Genomic DNA, 19,235 nt, shown 5'->3' with positions numbered 1-19,235 from the left:
ATGTACTATATGATTATATATTAGAATATGTAAGTTTTTCTATTTTGCATATCAGTTACATACAATTTTGGTTATTTGTATTTTTACAAGTTTACATTTAATGTTTATAGTGTAAAGTTATAATAAAAGGGGACATGGGGTTGGAAAACCCTTTAATTGTAGCTGGTCACCATTTTTATTATCTATCAACATGCCCATTCTGGCTGCTCTTAACATCACAGAAGCTTGTTTCTCTTTGGGCCTTTGCCTGGCTGTGTTCTCTGAGACTCTGCTTCCTCATTCTCCATGAAGCTTGCTGTCCTCTCCTTGTTTGGAGAGTTTACACACACACCACTGTGTATGAAGTAACACACTTCTTGGGGTCACTCCCTATTTTGTACTATATTTGTGCTGCAAGTACCACCCTCTGACCTAATATTAAGTGTTTCTTTTTCTGATTTATCATTCTTCCCTCCCCACTGGACCATAACCCTCATGATGTCAGGACTTTGTCTTCCTCCTGCTGTGTCCAAGGCACCCAGCATGGCACCAGCACAAAGTAGAGACTCAGTACAAGTTTGTTAAATGGATGGATGAATGATATCAATAGCACTGAGGTTGACTAAGTGCTCCACACAGATTGAACTAAATTTGTGGGGAAGAAGGAGAGGATAGGAGGGTTGGTTGGATCGAACCTGTGACCCCTGCATTGGCAGATGGATTCTTATCCACTGTGCCACTAGGCAAGTCCCAGAATTATTTTCTGCTTCAATGCAAAATCCTCTTTCAGGATGCCTCACATAGAGTGGGATGAATTCATTCTTGGATCTTCTTGGTCTTTTTATTCCTGTTGTCCAGTGAATATTTCATCCTTAAATATGTCCAATTTTAACTCTTCACTTTTTCTTATTAGCACTTAATCCCATCCTAGGGAGTTCCCTGGCGGTTCAGTGGTTAAGACTCAGTACTTTCACTGCCGTGGTCCCAGGCTCAATTCCCAGTCCCTGGTCAGAGAACTAAGATGCTATGCAAACATACAAAAAAAAAAAAGAGAGAGAGAGAGAAAAGATTAATCATCAAGTATTCATTACCCAGATCCAATGATTATCAACACTTCCCCAACTTTGTGTTAAGAAAAATTATCAAAAACCCAGAAATAAGGAAACTATACTGTGTCATCCTTTGTGCCTTTTCAAAGTCATACTAGAGCATGGTCTAACAAACCCACCCAAAGTCTAACAAATCATTCTTGAGAAAGTTTTCCTAAACTCAGCACTGTTTGCATTTGGGCCCAAATAATTCTGTTGTACCAGGTTATTCTCTGTGTGGTTGAAAGCATCCATGGCATCCACTCCTCCCCCTAAACTGTCTCCAAAGATTGCTTAATGTTCCCTGGGGATTAAAACTCTACCAGTTTGAGAACTCACTGCTCTGGTAGAATGTACCCTTGTTTGGGTCACTTTTTACTACTAAGTAGGATGCAGACTACATAGATAAAATTTAACTTGGCAGTTGGTACATTTCATATATTTGTTCTATATAAACTGATTCTCTGAAGAAAAGATAACCTTCAAGCTTATGGTTTTACTGCCCTATAGGACATTAGTTTTATATCTATTTAACTTTGCAGTCTTATTGACACTGCAATATATATTGACACTGACTTATATACCTATTTGTGTGTGTGTGTGTTATGCTGTCATTTCTGACTCTTTGCAACCCCTTGGAGTGTAGCCTGCCAGGCTCCTCTGTCCATGGAATCTTCTAGGCAAGAATACTGGAGTGGGATGCCATTTCCTACTTGAGTGGATCTTCCCAACCTAGGGATTGAAACTACTTTGAACACCTACTTTGCACCAAATCTCCAATCCTGCTAGTTCCCTCATTAATAAGTTAAATGAATATCTGTACAAGTTCTAACTTTTTGAAAATTATACTTTGAGACTTGTATCACCAATTACTGCCACTACCAACACCCCTGACTCAAGACAGGACAGGATGGGGTGTGGTCTTCGCTTATGCCAGGCTATTCTCAAGATCTATCTTGATCCAGGAAATAGGTCACATTCCACCTAGATCCAGAACAGTCTTCACTCATGCAAGGGCAAAGACCTATTTCTGCTCAGCCCAAGGCATAGTTCTTTCTGCTCCAGAGTAGGGAAAAGCTATGTCTCCTTTTACGCCAAACTTGGGGCCTGGCATCCCTTTAAATGATGACAGTGTAGAAGGTCACCATATCTGGTTCAACAGGCTGAGACCTATCAGCCTAGGGAATAAATAAGAGCTGATGGTCACTGCAAGCTAGGTTAGCCCAGAGCCTTTAATTTGCCAAACCACGAATCCTTGGAGACTCCTTTCTCTAATGGCTCTCTCTGTCTGGGCCTCCAGAGAGGGCACTATCATAAGCCATAAGTTCTGTGATGGTCTCACCAGGGCCTCATCTTTCCACAAACTAGGGTAAAGTTCTGTCAGTTCTTTCACATCTCTCTATTTTCCCTACTAACATGATCTCTCAAAACGCTGAACACTCTTTGGCTTCAAAAAATTAAGCTACAATTTACATATAATAAATGCACAAATCAAAAGTGTTTACTTTGATGAGTCCTGACGATTATACAGACTCTTGAAACCGCCACCCTAAACAAGAACATTTTCATCACCCCAAGAGATTCTCTTCAGAGTCACAGTTACTAGAGTCAACTGCTTTCTGATTTATAACTCAGTAGATTTGTTTTGCCTGTTCTTGAGCTTCACATAAATTGAATCCTACAGTGTATACTCTTTTTTTAAACACTCTTTTTACCCATTTTCTTGTGTATTCCTTTCCCCCACCAGGCCACAACATCTTGAGTATTCTTTATTTTATCGGAGACCTCAGGCCTCTCTTTGTTCGCTAATTCAGTGCCTTACATATGTTGAAGCAAAATTTAACAGTAACAAAAAAATGTTAACAATAATGGTAATGATCTTTGTTGTTGTTTAGTCACTAAGCCATTGTCTGACTCTTTTGCGACCCCGTGGACGTAGCCCACCAGGCTCTTCTGTCTATGGGATTTCCCAGGTGAGAATACTGGAGTGGGTTGCCATTTCCTTCTCCAGGGGATCTTCTCGACCCAGGGATCAAACCTGCATCTCCTGCACTGGCACGTACATTCTTTACCACTGTGTTACCTGGGAAGCCTGTGATGATCCTTTACCTTTGTATAAAATAGGCATACCTGGCTCTGAGTCCTTCTTTTTCACTTATTAACTGAGAGATTATAGACTGGTCACCTCATCTCTATACTGCATTTTCTTTAGGATGGTGATGATAACACTGTTCTCATAGTGTTTGTGGATATCCTGAAGTTTGTGGTAGGTGGTTTAGTCGCTAACTAGTGTTTGACTCTCTGCAATGCCACAGACTGTAGCCTGCCAGGCTCCTCTGTCCATTGGATTTCCCAGGCAAGAATGCTGGAGTGTGTTTCCATTTCCTTCTCCAGGGGATCTTAAATATTTCTAGCTCTCCCCATTCCAAGCTTATGCTAAGATTGTATTTCTGTTTCTATGGTAAGATTGTATTTCATGTGGTTGGGTGACTACTCAATGAGTAGTGAGAGGAAATGACTTGTGTCATTTCTGAGGCAGAGCATTTAATTCTAAGCATAAGACACTCCAAGACTCTCTTTCCTTTTGCCTTTATGACTGGTGCTAGAATGAGGGTAGGCCTTTAAGTGAGAAGGCCAATGACAGGCCAGGCATGTCACAGGCACTCTCTAAATGGTCATTAATTATTTCAAAAGTGTCACATAAACCCACTTGTATTAATTGAAATGAAGCAAGACTCTTAAACTCTTTGTTAAATTTTAAATATCTAGCAGAACCTTAAATTTCTCTATTATGCAAGTGAAGAGGAAATGGCTAAAAATCCCCTCTGATTTGATAGAACAATCACAAGTTTAGGAGCTTGTTCAACAAATCCAGAGAGATCACTTAGAGCATTTTTACCAAAAGTATCCAAATTAACTACTGCTGAATAACAAATTACTCCCAAACTCAGTGGCTAAAAACAAATATTTATGACAGTCAAGGATATGCAAGCTGCTAGCTGGGTGTTTCAGAGTCCCTCATGTAGTAGCAGTCCGTGTACTGATAGGGGCTGCAGTCATCTCAAGGCTTAATTAGGGTACAGTATTTGTTTCCAAGGTGACCCACTTGATACAAGACGACATCAGTTCCTCCCTGACTGTTAGCAGGATATCTCAGCTCCTTGCTACATGGGCCTGTTCATAGTCTGTCTCAGTGTCCTCAATGACATGGCAACTAACTTCTCTCAGAGTAAGTTATTTGAGAGAAAAAGCATGAACACTTCCAAGTCAGAAGCTGGGGTGTCATTTACAACTTACTCTCACTTCTACTGTATACTATCAACCTGACAGATCTGCCTTGGTACAACATGGAAGGGGGCTACACAGGGTGTAAATACCAGGGGATAGGAATTGTTGGGAGTCATTTTCATTTTATTTTTACTTTATTTTAAATTATTTTTTGTGAGAAGCCTGCATGCAGGCTTTCTCTAGTTGCAGCAAGCAAAAGCTACTCTCTAGTTGTGGTTCATAGGCTTCTCATTTGTTCTCGTTACAGAGCATAGGTCCTAGGGTGCATGAACTTCAGTAGTTTGCGGCATGAGGGCTTAGTTGCCCCAAAGCATGTGGAATCTGCCTGGACCAGGGACTGACCGGTGTTCCCTGCTAATGCAGGCAGATTCTTAATCTCTGGGCCACTAGGGAAGTCTAGGAGTCATTTTAGAAGTCAGATGTTACACCACTTGTTTTGACCACCAAATAGAATTATGGGTTTATTTTTTTAAAAGCTATTTTCATAGGACAAACCAATCATTTCGAGAGATGTTCCAAAACAATTTCTGTGATGTGCAGAGCACCGCTTTGGCTGGTATTAGAAACAGGACTCTGGTGAATGCTGTCTGTACCATGCCCATATGCTGAGGGCTGGCTTCTTCCTGAACACACCTACAGACTCTGCCTGAGACCTGCTCGTAAGGCAGGCTGAAAGTGCTACAGCTTTAAGGCCCTTACAGTAGCCCTCAACAATGAGGAACCAGAGATGACATACAACTATCTCATCTTCATCAACCCTTGACTGAGCCCCCATTGCTCAGCGATACTCTACTCATGGATGCACTCTGTGTGGGTTTTCATCCCTCCTCGGTCTCACCCATACCCTACCTGTCAAATAAACAAACTGCTTGCACTCACACCCTTCTGTCTTCTAGAGCATGAAAATAGAGGAAAACCTCACTCAAATAGAGTAGAGAGGCCTGAAGGGGAAGATCTCAGGCAGTACCACCCCATGTCAATTACAGGAAGAAATGTCAATTACAGACCCCAACAGAGGAATCCAAAGGAAATAGTTATTCACAGGCCTCAACAAGAGGAGATGTACATTGTACCTCCTACAAGAAATCTACTACCCAGCAACTCAGCCAAAGAGAAACTGTCATCACTCTGAACTTTCACGTTTCTCCAAGGGACTTTCCTTCAAAACCACCGCCCCCCACTCCCGACCCCTCCAAATACCTTCCCTTTTCTTTACAAAATTAAGTTTCTTTTCCTCGTTTGTTGGACTTGCCTATGAGTTTTACTGTAGCTTGCTTGTCTGGAATTGCAGTTCCCTGCAATAAACCCATTGCAGTTTCCAGAATAAACCCATTTTCTGGTAAAATAACTGGGTATTTTATTTTTAGTGTGAATAGAGTAAAGCCACCTATGACAAAGACCCGGCTCTTCACGTATTCTTTCAATAACCGGCTAAGAACCTCGTACTTGCCCTTTCTTGCTGCGCCGCCCCCCTAGTAAAGACTCCTCTTCCTCCCGGGGCCTCAGGCTCCCCAAGAGAAACGCTTCTCTCTTCCGCTGTTCATCAACAAACAAAGCTGGCCCAGACAAAGTTGTACCTTGCTTTACGGACGTTCCTCCTGGGAGATGGCCGCACACACCGCACTTAGGCTGTATAACACGTACGCGGCCATCTTACCTCACTGCCCTACTGGAGACAACGAAATCTTAATTTCCAAGTCAGGGAGCCGCTATATTGACCTCAGGAGGTTTGAGCTTCTGAGATGCTAAAAGCAGCAGTGATATCTGTGTTTAGAGACCCAGAAACACTTGCTTCTTTCCGCCCTAAAATAGCCGAATCGCCTAACAAAGGGTCTAGTCATCCGCTGTACGGTACAGATTCAAACATGGCCGCCCCCTGCAAGCGGTTGGCTAGTGGGCGCAGCCATAATACCTGCCGTTGACATTCAGAAACCCAGAATCCTGTTCTCTGGAAAGATGCCAGGCGGCGGCAGCCAGCCTCAAAGATGCGACTGAGTCTGCGCACGGCCACTCGTTTTGGGAAGAGCTCATATCGTGGAGAGGCAGCGTGGTACGGCAGTCAATTTCAGGTTATGGGCGCGGATGCGGGGAAAATGGGAAAGATCAATGTGAGAAATAGTCAAAATTCAAGACGTGTGTAGGATGGCGATCAGACGACTACGGTGGCCCGACTGGGTCAGTCATGGATACCCGTAAGGGTCAGAGACTGAGGGGACTGAAGGGTTAAGTGATTGGGCTTCTGAGCCTCTTGGGAGAGAGTCTGTGGTGGCGGGTTTATGGGAATCAGCGTTAGTGTCTGTGAAGAAGATGAATTGGGAGTATGTAGAAATCAATAAACTAGCGTTCTTGACTGACAGAATGCGTGGAAGTCAGTTTGTAGTGATCTTCAAGTGTCTTGAGGACAAATGAGTTTCTTTGAAGACGCTGATTTGATCGGCGTTAGGACTCAGTGATCAGAAGCCTGAGGGGTCAGTGACTGGAGGTTCTAAGTTCTGTTTGGGTACCTGAAGCTGGTGATTGTGGAAACTTCGAGGTTCATCCTCACTGAGGGTGGTCAGTGAGGATCAATGTTTGGAGAAACGCTTTAGGCAATCAGTGATGGAGACTCCCTTTAGATCATCGCTGGAGAGGAATCTGAAGATATCAGTGACCCGACTTGTGTAGATCAGAGTATAGGGAATAGCGGGATCAGTGGAGGAGGGGATTAGTGATTTGGGACTGTCAGTAATTGTCGGGGGAGGTGGGACAGTGAGAGTCAGTGATTGGTTCCCAGTCATTGGGATATCACTGGAGATCAGTGTGGGTTTGCCATCAGAGATCTGCCTAATTCACTGTTCCGCAATCGGAGTGGATCAGTGAGTTTTGTAGTCACTGACTAGTGGTCTTTGACAGTCATATTTGGACGTTCTGGGGTATCTGTGACCACAAAGGCCACAGAGATTGGAGACACCGGCTACGTCTGTGATTAAGAGGCTTACTGCCGGTTGATGCTGGGGCTTGCCAAATGCAGAAGTTGGGAATGGGAGAGGCAAGGAGTTGAGGCTGCACCTCGCACAGTGACATTCCCCAACTGATTACCAGCCAGTTCCATTAAGTTGTGAAGGCTAAAGCCCACCTCAAACTATTTTTGAAACCTCCCCTCTCCAAGAATTCCCTGGCCTTTCAGTGGTTTGGACTCCCCAAGTTCATTGCTGAGGTCCCAGTTTCAATCCCTGTTTGGGGAACTAAGATCCTGCAAGCCAATCTGAGCAGCCAAACAAACAAGCAAAAAAGAAAAACAAAAATAAACTTCCTTCCCCCCCCGCTTTTTTTTGTTCCCTACATAAATGAAAGTACTCTAAAAGGATCTAAAGTAATGTGTTATTTAAGATGTGGCTTCTGTTGCTTTTGCCAAGGATTTAATGCATATTTCTCCTAATATTTCCTTTAAGGTTCTTTCTAGAAAATCTAATGAGATGTCCATCTGTGACAGCATCTTAAGAGTGAACCTGGTTTCTAAAAATCTATTCTGACTCCATGGCAGCTAGGATGGATGTAACTTTGCCTGTGGTTAGAAAACAAAGAATTCACTGAGTAAGTACCTAAGTCTAATGTAAAACATTTTGTGGAAGGAGCAAACCTTGAGAAAATTTGGAAATTATTTTAATCTGGGATTAATTTAAAAATAATGTTCTTACCACACCAAAAAAAAAAAGAAAGAAAGGAAAAGAAAGGTAATTATGTGAGGTAATTATGAAGATGTTAACTAATCCTACTGTGGTAATCATTTTGCAATGTATACATGTATTAGATCAGGGCATTGTACATCTTAAACTTACACAATATTATCTGCCTATTATATTTTTATAAGGCTGGGGAAAATATGAATTATGGAGGGAAAAGAAACTGGACCTGGAAGTTACTGTGTTCTAAGAATGTTTTTGCCTTGTTCTGTGGGTTTTTTTTAGGCATGGCACATTTGACTTCCATGAATCAGTGCCTTATAAAATCCTGGTAGAACAATTCAGTAAACATAAAACCACAATAACAACCAATCACAAAGACAAAAGTTAAAGCTACTTGTAGAAACTGTTCTTCACTGAACTTAAAATCAAGCTAATGGTGAATAAGATGGACTGAGACAAAATCACAGATGTAATGGAAATAAGATTTTAACCATTAGCTTGATAAAAGGGTGAAATGCTGAAACAGTATTTGTTTTTATAAATGTTACAATCAATCCTTCTATAGTCTTTAGACAAAACATGAGTATATCATCTTAAGCAACAAAGGAAGTTAAGAGATAAGGCAGGTAACATCTTTCAGAAGCCATCAGTATCAAGCTTTCATTTTTAGAGCAGATAGCCCCTGCTTTTTACATGCACAGAATCCAAAACAGGTATTTTCTGTGACTCAGCATGCATGTGTATGGGTAAGGAGTTGGGACATTTTCTTTTTCTTGTTGCTCTTTTCCTTCACCTATACTATGCCTAGTGCCAGGTTTGGGAGCAAATACTTTTTTTAAGATTTTAACATAATTTTTTAAATTGAAATATAAGATACATATAATAATATACATTCAGCTCAATGAATTGTCACAAAGGGAACAACCTCTGGGTAATGTGCTCAGATCAGAAAACAGAACGTTATAACACCCTGAAAACTCTATGATACCCGTTCCCCATTACTACCCTACCATGGGGAACCATTTTCCAGTTCTTACATAACAGATTAATTTTGTCTGTCTTTGAACTCTAATTAAAAGGAATATTCATACCTGATGGGGTGGCAGTAAGTGACTCATGTGAAAATTTTTTTTTAAGTTTGAATCCAGATTGTTTCATTTTATTTAGGCAACAAACATTTTTTCCAGATTATTTCCAGGTATAACACACAGACAGTCAAGTATTCTTATGTTAAAGCTACAGCTCAGTGAATTTTTACATTTTCAGAGAACTGTATAAACACAACCTAGATCAAGATATGCATCAGTTCAGGGACTTCCCTCGTGGTCCAGTGGTTAAGACTCCACGCTTCCACTGTAGAGGGCCTGGGTTCAAACCCTGGTTGGGGAATTAAGACACCTGCATGCCCCAAAACACAGCCAAAAAAAAAAAAATCTGGGAAGATATCCATCATTTCTAGCACCCTGAAGCCTTCCTTATCAGTCAGTACCCACTGCCACCGTGGGTCTAATTCAATGGATTAGTTTTACCTGTTTTTGAACTTGAGTTAAATGGAATCATAGAAATTATTTGAAGCCAAAACATTCATACAATGTGGAAGTTTTGTCTTGAAATTCTGAAACCAGACACACCAGGACAAAATTTTATTCTATTGCCCTACTTGGCCATTTGAGATTGCTTGTTTTCTGTTATTCCCTTTGGGATCCAAACACATGAATGTTTAAGTGGATCCTCTGGTTCGGAGTAGATTTGGAGTCAGAATCCTGTTAATGAAGTTAACAGGTTAAGGCTGGTTCTTCTTTGTAGGTAATTTGGAGGGGGACCTAAGAGCCCCTGGTCAAAATCTCTTAGCCTTTGGAGACTAACCATTGGCTGCAGTGACCTGAATAAGGCTAAGAACTTCCAGGGAATTCCCTGGTGGTCCAGTGGTTAGGACTTGGCACTTTCACTCCTGTGGCCTGGGTTGGATCCCTGTTTGGGTAACTAAGGTCCCACAAGCCATGGGGCATGGTCAAAAAAAAAAGAACCTCCATGAGGTTGCCTGCCTGCCATTTGATAATAAGTTGTTGACATGATGTCCCTTTACCCCTAATATAAATTTCCTGAGTACAAGAACATTTTATTCTATGATCACAAGATAATTATCAAGAGCAGGAAAGTTAACACTGAAGCAGTATTATTATTATTTTTATTATAGTAGTATGAAGTGAAGAAAAAAAAAAACGCACAACATTAAAACTGTGAATTGAGTTTTATTCAGTCTTACCTATAAGCACTATAGCTAAGCACTATAGCCAAGCACTATAGCCCAGGAGACAGCCTCTCAGATAGCTCTGTGGAATTGCTCTGAAGAGGTAGAGGAGAAGCCAATATATATATATAAATATGATTTGGGGAGGGAGGACTGGGAAATACATGTAGTCAAGCATGAAAAGATGACTGCTAATCACAAAGAAGAGACATCTCATAATTTTAGTGCTTTTCTGTGTTTAGAAGATGGAGCAATCTGGGGTCCTTGAAATTCTTCTTAGATATGCATGTTAGCTATCTAGGTGCCCTTCATCCAAAGCACAGAGTGCCTCCTGTTTTTTCCCTCGGGCATATTGTTGGTAGGCACTGGCAGTGGCTAGTGACTTAATATTTGTAGAACTGAAATGGTGAACAACATTCTTTGTTTACAGCAGTCTCATCCATAGACATTATTTAGATTTCTTTAATTGTTCAATACTGTCCTTTATAACATTTTTTTTTCTGGTCCAGGTATATAATCCAGGTATACATGTTGCATTTAGTTGTCATATCTCTTTGCTGCTGCTGCTGCTGCTAAGTCACTTCAGTCATGTCCGACTCTGTGTGACCCCATAGACGGCAGCCCACCAGGCTCCCCCGTCCCTGGGATTCTCCAGGCAAGAACACTGGAGTGGGTTGCCATTTCCTTCTCCAATGCATGAAAGTGAAAAGTGAAAGTGAAGTCGCTCAGTCGTGTCTGACTCTTAGCAACCCCATGGATTGCAGCCTACTAGGCTCCTCCATCCATGGGATTTTCCAGGCAAGAGTACTGGAGTGGGGTGCCATTGCCTTCTCCGGTCATATCTCTTTAGACTCCTTTAATTTGGAATATTTTCTCAGTCATTTTTTGCCTCTTTTGACCTTGATGTTTTGAGGAGTACAAGCCAGTTATTTTTATAAGATGCCCATCAATTGAATTTTTCTGATTTTCCTCATGTCTAGAGTCATGTACATTCATGATTGCTACTGGAGCAGTGGTGTGTTCTTAGTGTCCCGTATCAGGAGATGCCTGATGTTGGTTTGTCATATTGGTGGTAATGTTCACCTTGATCATTTGGTTAAGGTTATATGCACCAGGGTTATATGTCCACTATAAAGTTATGTTAGTAAGTATCTTTTTTGTTGTTGTTGTTAGTATCTTACGGGGGCATTTTTTGAGACCATGTAAATAACTTCAAACTTTCATTTACTAGTGCTAGTATTTTAAAAAAATATTTATTTATTTGGCTGTACCAGGTTCAGTACAGCATGAAAGATCTTTGATCTACCTTGTGGCACACAGAATCTTTCAGTTTTTAGTTCCCTGACCAGAGATCGAACCTGGGCCCCCTGCATTGGGAATGAGGAGCCTTAGCCACTGGACCACAGGGAAAGTCCCTCATTCACTAGTGTTAGTATTATCTTAATGACTCTTGCCTGAATCAGTTACCACTGTTATGGTTGCCAAATGCTGATTTTTCTAGTTGCTTCTATATTGATTAGTTCCTTCCTTCTACATTGATTAGTCAGAGCTTTCCTTTATCCCCCATGTATTTATTGGTATAAATAAAATAGTGTGTCCTAGTTATATATAAAACAGAAGCTATGGGACTTCCCGGGTGGTCCAGTGGTTAAGAATCCATCTTGCAATGCAGGGGATGCAAGTTTAATTCCTACTCGGAAAACTAAGATCCCACGTGCCTCGGGGCAACTAAGCCCAGGCGCCACAGCTAGCGAGATCCCACATGCCACAACTTAGACCTGATGCAGCCAAACAAATAAATATTTTAAAACAAAAAAAGAGAAGCTACACATTGGAAACTTACAATCTGTTTTAAATGTTGAGTTAGATCATGAGCCAGAGCTCAGATCTTCTAAATCTCAAAGGAAACATCTTGAGAGATTGACCAGTTTACAGAGAAAGAGTTGTCAGATCAGGTGACAAATGACCACATAGACAGGAAACCTCTAGGGTCCCACTTTGGTCAGATAGATTTCTAAAGCGCTGTCGTAGAGAGGGATTTGGGAGTAAGAGAAGGAAAAGAAATGGACTGTCAGAAATGTAGCAGAACTGTCAAAACCTGAGGAAATGGTCCATACGTGTTGTGAAAGCTAAGTTGTGGTTTTGTTGATTCTGTGACAGTAAATTATATAAATCATATTGTATTTTTTTAAAAATCAAGGCGGAAAAGGTCAGATGAGATTATGTGGGATAGTTTCTTCAGTTGAGTTTTGCCAAACTGTGGGTAGTTTTCTGTGGTTTAATTTTCTGTCTTGATTAAATATTTAGTCAAAGAAATTAGAAAATACACATGAAAAATGGAAGACATCAGTAGATACAAAAGGAGAAATTAATCAGTTAAAAAAGAAAAAAGGGATAACTGATAAATCTGATTTTTTTAAAAAAATCAGTAATGTAGATTAAACCACTAGCAAACCTAGTGGTTTGCTAGTCAAGAGGAAACTGGGACTTTCCTAGTGGTTTAGTGGTTAAGACTCCTTGCTTCCACTGCACGGGGCATAGGTTTGATCCCTGGTCTGGAAACTAAGATCTCACATGCTGGGTGAAGCACCAGAATAAATAACTAAATTTTTTTTTTAATTTTAAAATTGTGAATTATCCTATTGATAATTTTAATATAGTTCTGACATTATTTAAGCCTTATAGTTATTTCTTTAATTAAACATCTTAATTAAAAGTAACAATTGTTTGCTCTCATCTGTTAAAAATTATTTTTTAGGGAATTTCCTTGCAGTCCAGTGGTTAGGACTTGGTACTTTCATTGCCTGGGTTCAATCCCTGGTCAGAGAACTAAGGTCTTGCAAGCCACACAGAACGGTGGGGGAAAAAAAAAATTTTTTTTTTTTTTTTAATGACAGCCCTTAATAATCTGCTGGATGAATAACAAAGTTTAACCTTTCAGTAATTGTTTGCACCACCGTTTAAGTAACCATTAGTTTTATTAATGTTGCACAGTTATTTTACTTTGCTTTGAGTTCCTTTTGTAATATTTTCATAACAGGTATAGAAGCCCCTTTTCCAGAATATACTTGGGGCCAGGTGTTTAAATTTTAAGGAGTTTGTTTTTTAATCCCTTTCAGTTCTTACTTGGTAGCAACTTTTGTTTCCTGGAAAGTCTGTTGTATGTATCCACATTCTAAGTTGAATGGCACCCTTTTTTCCCTCTACCACAATGATGTAAAGCATAGGTTTTTGTCCAAGATTTATATAGGGAATTTGCAAGTTCTGAAACAAGCCTGGTCCCTCACAGCTCTGTTCTCTTTCTCCATTCTCCTCCCCACCCCCATCTTCACAGGCTGCAGATCTTTTCCCAAGAACAACAGAAAATGATCGAGTACCAGGTAAGTGCGACATTAATGAGCCTACTTTCCCTTCCTGGGAAAACTGGAAAATATATTCATTTCAACCACGTATGCTTTGTCATGGGTTGGGTTCTCAGGAAAACACTTGGGGATGAAAATTTGCACACAGGAGGTTTACTAGGAAGGCTCTTGTACGTCAGTGAATGAGGCCAGGTGGGCAGAGGGAGTTGTTGAACAGAGGCATCAGCTGATCTTATAAGATGCTCTAGAGCTGGTAGTTGTTGTTGTTGTTTTGTTGCTCAGTTGTGTCTGACTCTTGCCACCCCATGGACTGTAGCCCACTGAGCTCCTCTGTCCACGGGATTTCCCAAGCAAGAATACTGGAGTGAGTTGTAATTTCCTTCTCCAGGGGATCTTCCCGATCTAGGGATTAAACCCATGTCTCCTGCTTGGCAGGAGGGTTCTTTACCATTGAGCCACCAGGGATAGTCCTCAGTGTTGTCCTGAGTGGAGGCAAGGAAGCCTTTGTATTCTGAAATCAACCAGTCATTGGTTTAGGCTGCCCCAGGAGGGGACATAATATTGGTTAGAGTAGCTCCCTTTGGCCAAAGGAAATTCCCAATAGGTTTCACACCTGCAATAGCCAGCTGTTTCCTAGCAGCTGGGAGAAGTACCTCAGTACTGCAGGGAGATTTGGGTGGAACACCACAATCTCTCTCTCCACATAATGACCTAATGGCCAGATACTTACTGCACATACTGCTCTCCCCTTTTTGCCCAATTCAACTATCCTAGACATTTTACCATTATACCTAGAACCATGCTTTAAAAAAAAAAAAAAAACAGTGTACATAATGCTCCATCATATGCATGGAATATTTAACCCATCCTCCATATTATGGACATTCGGGTAGTGTCCAGGTTTGATATTTCAAGCAATGATGCAGGAAACATCCTTTGTTGGAATACAGATTTACAAAGGAGCGAGTCCAACGAGAGTCAGTAGACTTCCTGGTAGCCAGCAAACAGGCAGACATGGCCCATGATTTCCATTGGCCAAAAGGAAGAAGCATATTGTTATTTCCAGGAGAAAACTAGCTTTTCGGGGCACTTGTTTTTAAGAGCGACCTTCTTAGGGCAGCACTGCTGCTATTGGTGTGGTCCCAGGACATAGGCACCTGCTGGAAGCTTGTTAACATCCAGAGTGGCAAACCCCACCCAGACCTTCTGGATCAGGTTAACTGTGGGTGGGGCCTGAGAATCTTTGTTTAACAAGCTCTGGATGATCCATTTGTGCTTGAAAGTGTGAGAAGCACTGAGAGAGAGAACAGAATTTTTAACAATCACTGACAAATACAGAAGCATGTTTTCAACAGTGGTTCAACTCTTCCCTTGGAGTTGAGTGTTAGCACCACAACAAAACTCAGTTCTCCAGGTGGCCAAAACCATCATGTCTTAGCCTCCCAATGATGTAACAATGTTTTCTATCAAAGTTGCAGGAAGTTTGAACTCCTCTGTGCTTTGTGGCCCACATGTAATGACAGGAAAATGCTCAATTTCAGTTATAAGAAAGGAAAAATACAAATATTTCTTTTGGTGGGGCTGGTGAGGGGGCAGGAAGATTCCTCCAAGTTTTATAGAAGTTTTGATTTTGATCCAAGGTATCTACATTGAGGAAATGATGAACTGCTCATTATTTGAATTACTGTCATTCCTCTTTAAGTGTCTCTGCTAGTTTTGCAGCAAACAGTTGAACATCTTATCCCCGGCAAGACTCAGTGTGAGATGTCACCAGTTCCCCCGCCTTCCTCACTGACTTTTAATGGTAAAGGAGATGGTGAAGGTCTCCTTCTCAGCCCCTGAGTTCCTGCATTCCCACCTTTCAGAGTCCTTTCTCAAGCAAGAACATCTCTTTCTGGAAACCTATCCATGCCTGCCTGCTTTCCTAGGTTTTTTTCCTTGTCCCTACAACCATTGTCAGTAACTTCAACCCTAGAAACCATTACTGCTTATAACCCAAAAAGTCCTTTCCTTTCTCTCCTGATCTCCTTCATCTTCTGAATTGATTTCCCTGCTCTTAATGTGTCCATTCCTGCTTCTCATTCTTCCTTGAGTCCAAAATTCTCTCTTCCCACTTAACTGAAACTTTTCTGGCTAAGGTCCCAGGTGACCTTGCTGAGGCTAAAGTTAGAAGATGCTGTTTGATTATTCTACTGAATTAAGACTGTACCTTTTGCCCCCTCCTTGTGTCTGAAAGGCAGCACCATATACTGGGTAGGAGCACAGAACCTGGAGCTGAATTGCTGAGTTTGAATCCCCATCCTTACCATCTGTACAACTTAGGCAAGTCCCTGAACCTCTCTGCCCCAGTTTTCTTTAATATGGGAATAATGGCACTTACTTCAGAGAGTAGAATTAAATGAACTAATATGTGTAAAGCGCTTGAAATAGACATTTGTCCTTATTATGTGTTTGACTATTATTACTAAGTTTAGGCCTCCTTCCTTCATGCCAGGGATAGTGCTTCCCCACAGCTTCCCTACATCTTCTGGGGTTTCTCTTTCCATCTTCTTATGTCTTAGACACTGATGTTCCTGTGGGTTTGAACCTTCTCTGGGGTGCCAGTCTTCTTCTTTTTTTTTGGCTGCTTACATAATCTTAGTTCCCTAACCAGAGATTGAAGAGATCACTGCCTTCAGCAGTGAAAGCTCAGAGTCCTAACTGCTGGACCGCCAGGGAAGTCCTGGTTTCATCCACTCTTAAGATGGGTGCTGGTGAGTCTGCACGTGGCTCCCTCCTCCATATCTAAGCCCAGGCCTCCTCCAAGAACTTTAGACCCCTTTGTCTAACATCTGTTCCTTTGGCTGCCTTCAGTTTAATGTATGCAAAGTTGAATTTTTTCTGTCTCTTCTTCCCTGTTTCTCATCTCAGGAGATAATACCAACCCAAACCCCCAGACAAGCCCAGACCCTGAGACTTACCCTTGACGTCTCCCCACCTTCCATCTCTCACACTCAGTCACCAAGTCTTCCTGATTTTAGGACTTCCCAGGTGGGTGAGTGGTAAATAACCCACCTGCCAATGCAGGAGACCGAAGTCTTGCTGATTTTACAGCCTCAGTGTTTCATCCATCCTTTTCATCCCTGTTTGGTGAAAATGGCATGGCCCTTTAGGTGCAAAATTATGTCTCTTCTACTTTTTTCTCTTCTGTTCTATCCCCCCCATTCTGTTTCATCCCATCCCATCCCACTCCACTCTACTCCATCCTATCTCATCCCATTCCAGTTAGCTGTGTTTGGGGAATACTGACCCAGAGCCTGTCACCCAGAGCTACGCCCTGTGCTCTAAGATGAAGCCTGATTGCTGCTCACCCGCTACCACAGTATGCTGTTCTGGCATCAGTGAGGGTGTCTAGTTGGCACCTTCTCTGTTCCACGGCCTTTGTGTGAGTCTTAGGGTCCCAGGTGCCAGCTTCCATTGCCTCCATCCTGGTTTTGGTCCTGTCTTCACATCTGCTTATATGGGCCACTCCTCAAGTGCCACCCTAGCATTCATCAAGGAGACCTGCAGTCTCCTGGGAGTGGAGAGTGGCTGCTCTCAGCCCCTCTGTCTCTGCAGGGCCCTCTCAATGCTTCTTTCCTCTGGCCACTCCCAGAGGTGGCGGGCCGGTGCCACTGCCACTGTGTAGTGTGCTAGGGCTCTCCACCCCATTAACACCCTCCCTTTTTCTGTCCTTTAGAATTGTTTTCCCTTTCTTAACAGATTTTTTAAATATTGACTTACAATCTTTTTTCTCATTAAGTAACATAGGTACCTTTAAGTGGCACTGTCTTATTCCAGGCACAGTCTAAAGGCTTGACATATATTAACTCATTTAAACCTCATACTATAATAACTGAGAGACACACATTATTATTGTCTCCATTCAACAGATGAGAAAGCTGAGGCAGAGACGTTAAATAGCTTTCCCAGGGTCATGCATTTAGTGGTGTAGCCTGTATTTGAACTCAATTAAGTCCAGCCCCAAAGTCCATGCTTTTAGCTGATCTGCCCTATTGCCTCTCATGTCTGTCAATGACTGTAAAGTTAGACAGCAGTCCACAAAACCACCTTTGCTTCTTTTTTAAAAAAATTAATTAATTTTTGGCTCTGCTGGGTCATCATTGCTGTGCACGGGCTTTCTCTAGTTATAGAGAGCAGGGGCTACTCTATTGTTGCGGAGTACAGGTTTCTCACCATAGTCACTTCTCTTGTTGCAGAGCACAGACTCTAGGGCACGCAAGCTTCAGCAGTTACGGCACACAGGTTTAGTTGCACTGCAGTATGTAGGATCTTCCCAGACCAGGGCTCAAACCCTTATACCCGGCATTGGCAGGCAGTTCTTAACCACTGGACGACCAGGGAAGTCCCCAAACCACCCTCATTCTGGCAGCATTTGTAAGTTTGGAGGTTTCCAGCACCACCCTCAGTGTTGATAATTTGCTGGAAAGACCCACAGAATGATGTATTCACAGTTAGGATTCATTACAGCAGATGTACAAAGATTAAAATCAGCCAAGAAAAGAGGTGCTTGGGGCAGAGTCCAGGAGAGTTCCACACACTGAACTTCCATGTGTCCTCTCCCAGTGAGTATGAATGGTGAGAAATTCTCCCAACAACCATGTGTGATGGTACAGAGTATTGCCAACCAGGAAGCTCACCTAAGCCTTGGTGTCCAGAGCTGTATTCGGGGTTGGTCATGTAGACATGACCTGGTAGTGGAGGCTGAGCTAATTGATGCCTGTGAGCCAGAGCTTCTCCCAGAAATCATGTTGTTAGAATATCTGGTGTAGCCCAAGGCCCCAGGTAAACCAAGACACTCTTATCTAGGAGGACATTCCAGGGGCTTAGAGATTAACTTCTGGGAACTGAGGTCAGACCTTTCCTTGGGCAAGGTTAAATTCTCTAGGTCACTTCAAGATATATCTAAAGTACTAAAGGAAAATTTATTTACTCACAAGAGTAGAGGAGGTTTTCCCCCCAAACTAAACAATTCTCCAATTCTGTGCAGACCTTACAAGTTAGGGGCTCTGTCTCACAAGACTGCCCCCTACTACCACTTCAGATGCCAATCGCAAATCCCAGGTTATCATCTGAACTTCTGACCAACTGTAACCACACAGCTCAGACTGGGACTTCAACCCAGCCAAAATCCAGACTGGGACTTGAATCCATTGTCTTTTCATTGAAATCACGTATCCAGTCTCAGGACTTAATGAAGCTCAGGTTCTGTATGTCTCATCACAGGAAGAATTCAGTGAGAGACAAAGTGGTAGGTAAGAAGTGGATTTATTTACAAAGATACACATTCCATAGAATATGGTCCCTCTCTTAAGGTGAGAATGGCCCTGACAGAAACACACACCACAGAGAGAGTAGGGGCCATCTCAGAAGGCAAGAGACACCGAATGTGGGGTGGTTAGTATTTATGGACTAGGTAATTTCATAGGCTAATGAGGGAATGCAGAGTTCCAAAGAATAGCAAGGAGAGATAAGAAAGCCTTTTAAAGTGAACAATGCAAAGAAATAGAGGAAAACAATAGAATGGGAAAGACTAGAGATCTCTTCAAGAAAATTAGAGATA

At 41.9% G+C, this 19,235-nt stretch overlaps 1 protein-coding gene and 1 long non-coding RNA gene across 9 annotated transcripts in view; one reads left to right on the top strand and one right to left on the bottom strand.

Annotated features, from left to right (window-relative positions):
* Positions 1-156: 156 nt before the first annotated feature.
* LOC147353730 (uncharacterized) lies at positions 157-6,278 on the bottom strand. The gene is made up of 2 exons (XR_015145881.1): positions 5,933-6,278; positions 157-1,003 (listed from the first exon to the last, which is right to left on the bottom strand). It is a non-coding gene; the product is annotated as an uncharacterized LOC147353730 (long non-coding RNA).
* A 28-nt stretch (positions 6,279-6,306) lies between these two features.
* Positions 6,307-19,235, top strand: part of ZNF793 (zinc finger protein 793) — a 31,321-nt gene continuing 18,392 nt past the window's right edge. For 5 of the 8 annotated variants that reach the window (XM_086352142.1, XM_086352140.1, XM_086352139.1 and 2 more), the window contains exons 1-3: positions 6,307-6,405; positions 7,787-7,928; positions 13,606-13,651. In XM_086352142.1, the coding sequence (XP_086208268.1) occupies positions 13,637-13,651 (15 nt within the window). In that variant the 5' untranslated portion in view covers positions 6,307-6,405; positions 7,787-7,928; positions 13,606-13,636. Of the gene's footprint in view, positions 6,531-7,786; positions 7,929-13,605; positions 13,652-19,235 lie in introns of all 8 variants that reach the window. The other 3 variants (XM_086352141.1, XM_086352138.1, XM_086352136.1) reach the window with 1 other exon arrangement.

The sequence above is a fragment of the Bos grunniens genome, chromosome 18, assembly GCF_055505025.1.
Source record: "Bos grunniens cultivar Pamir isolate PY7600 chromosome 18, Bosgru_T2T1.0, whole genome shotgun sequence".
Taxonomy (NCBI): Eukaryota; Metazoa; Chordata; class Mammalia; order Artiodactyla; family Bovidae; genus Bos; species Bos grunniens.
The sequence above is the reverse complement of the archived record's forward strand: the minus strand, read 5'-3'. Positions and strand labels throughout refer to the sequence as shown.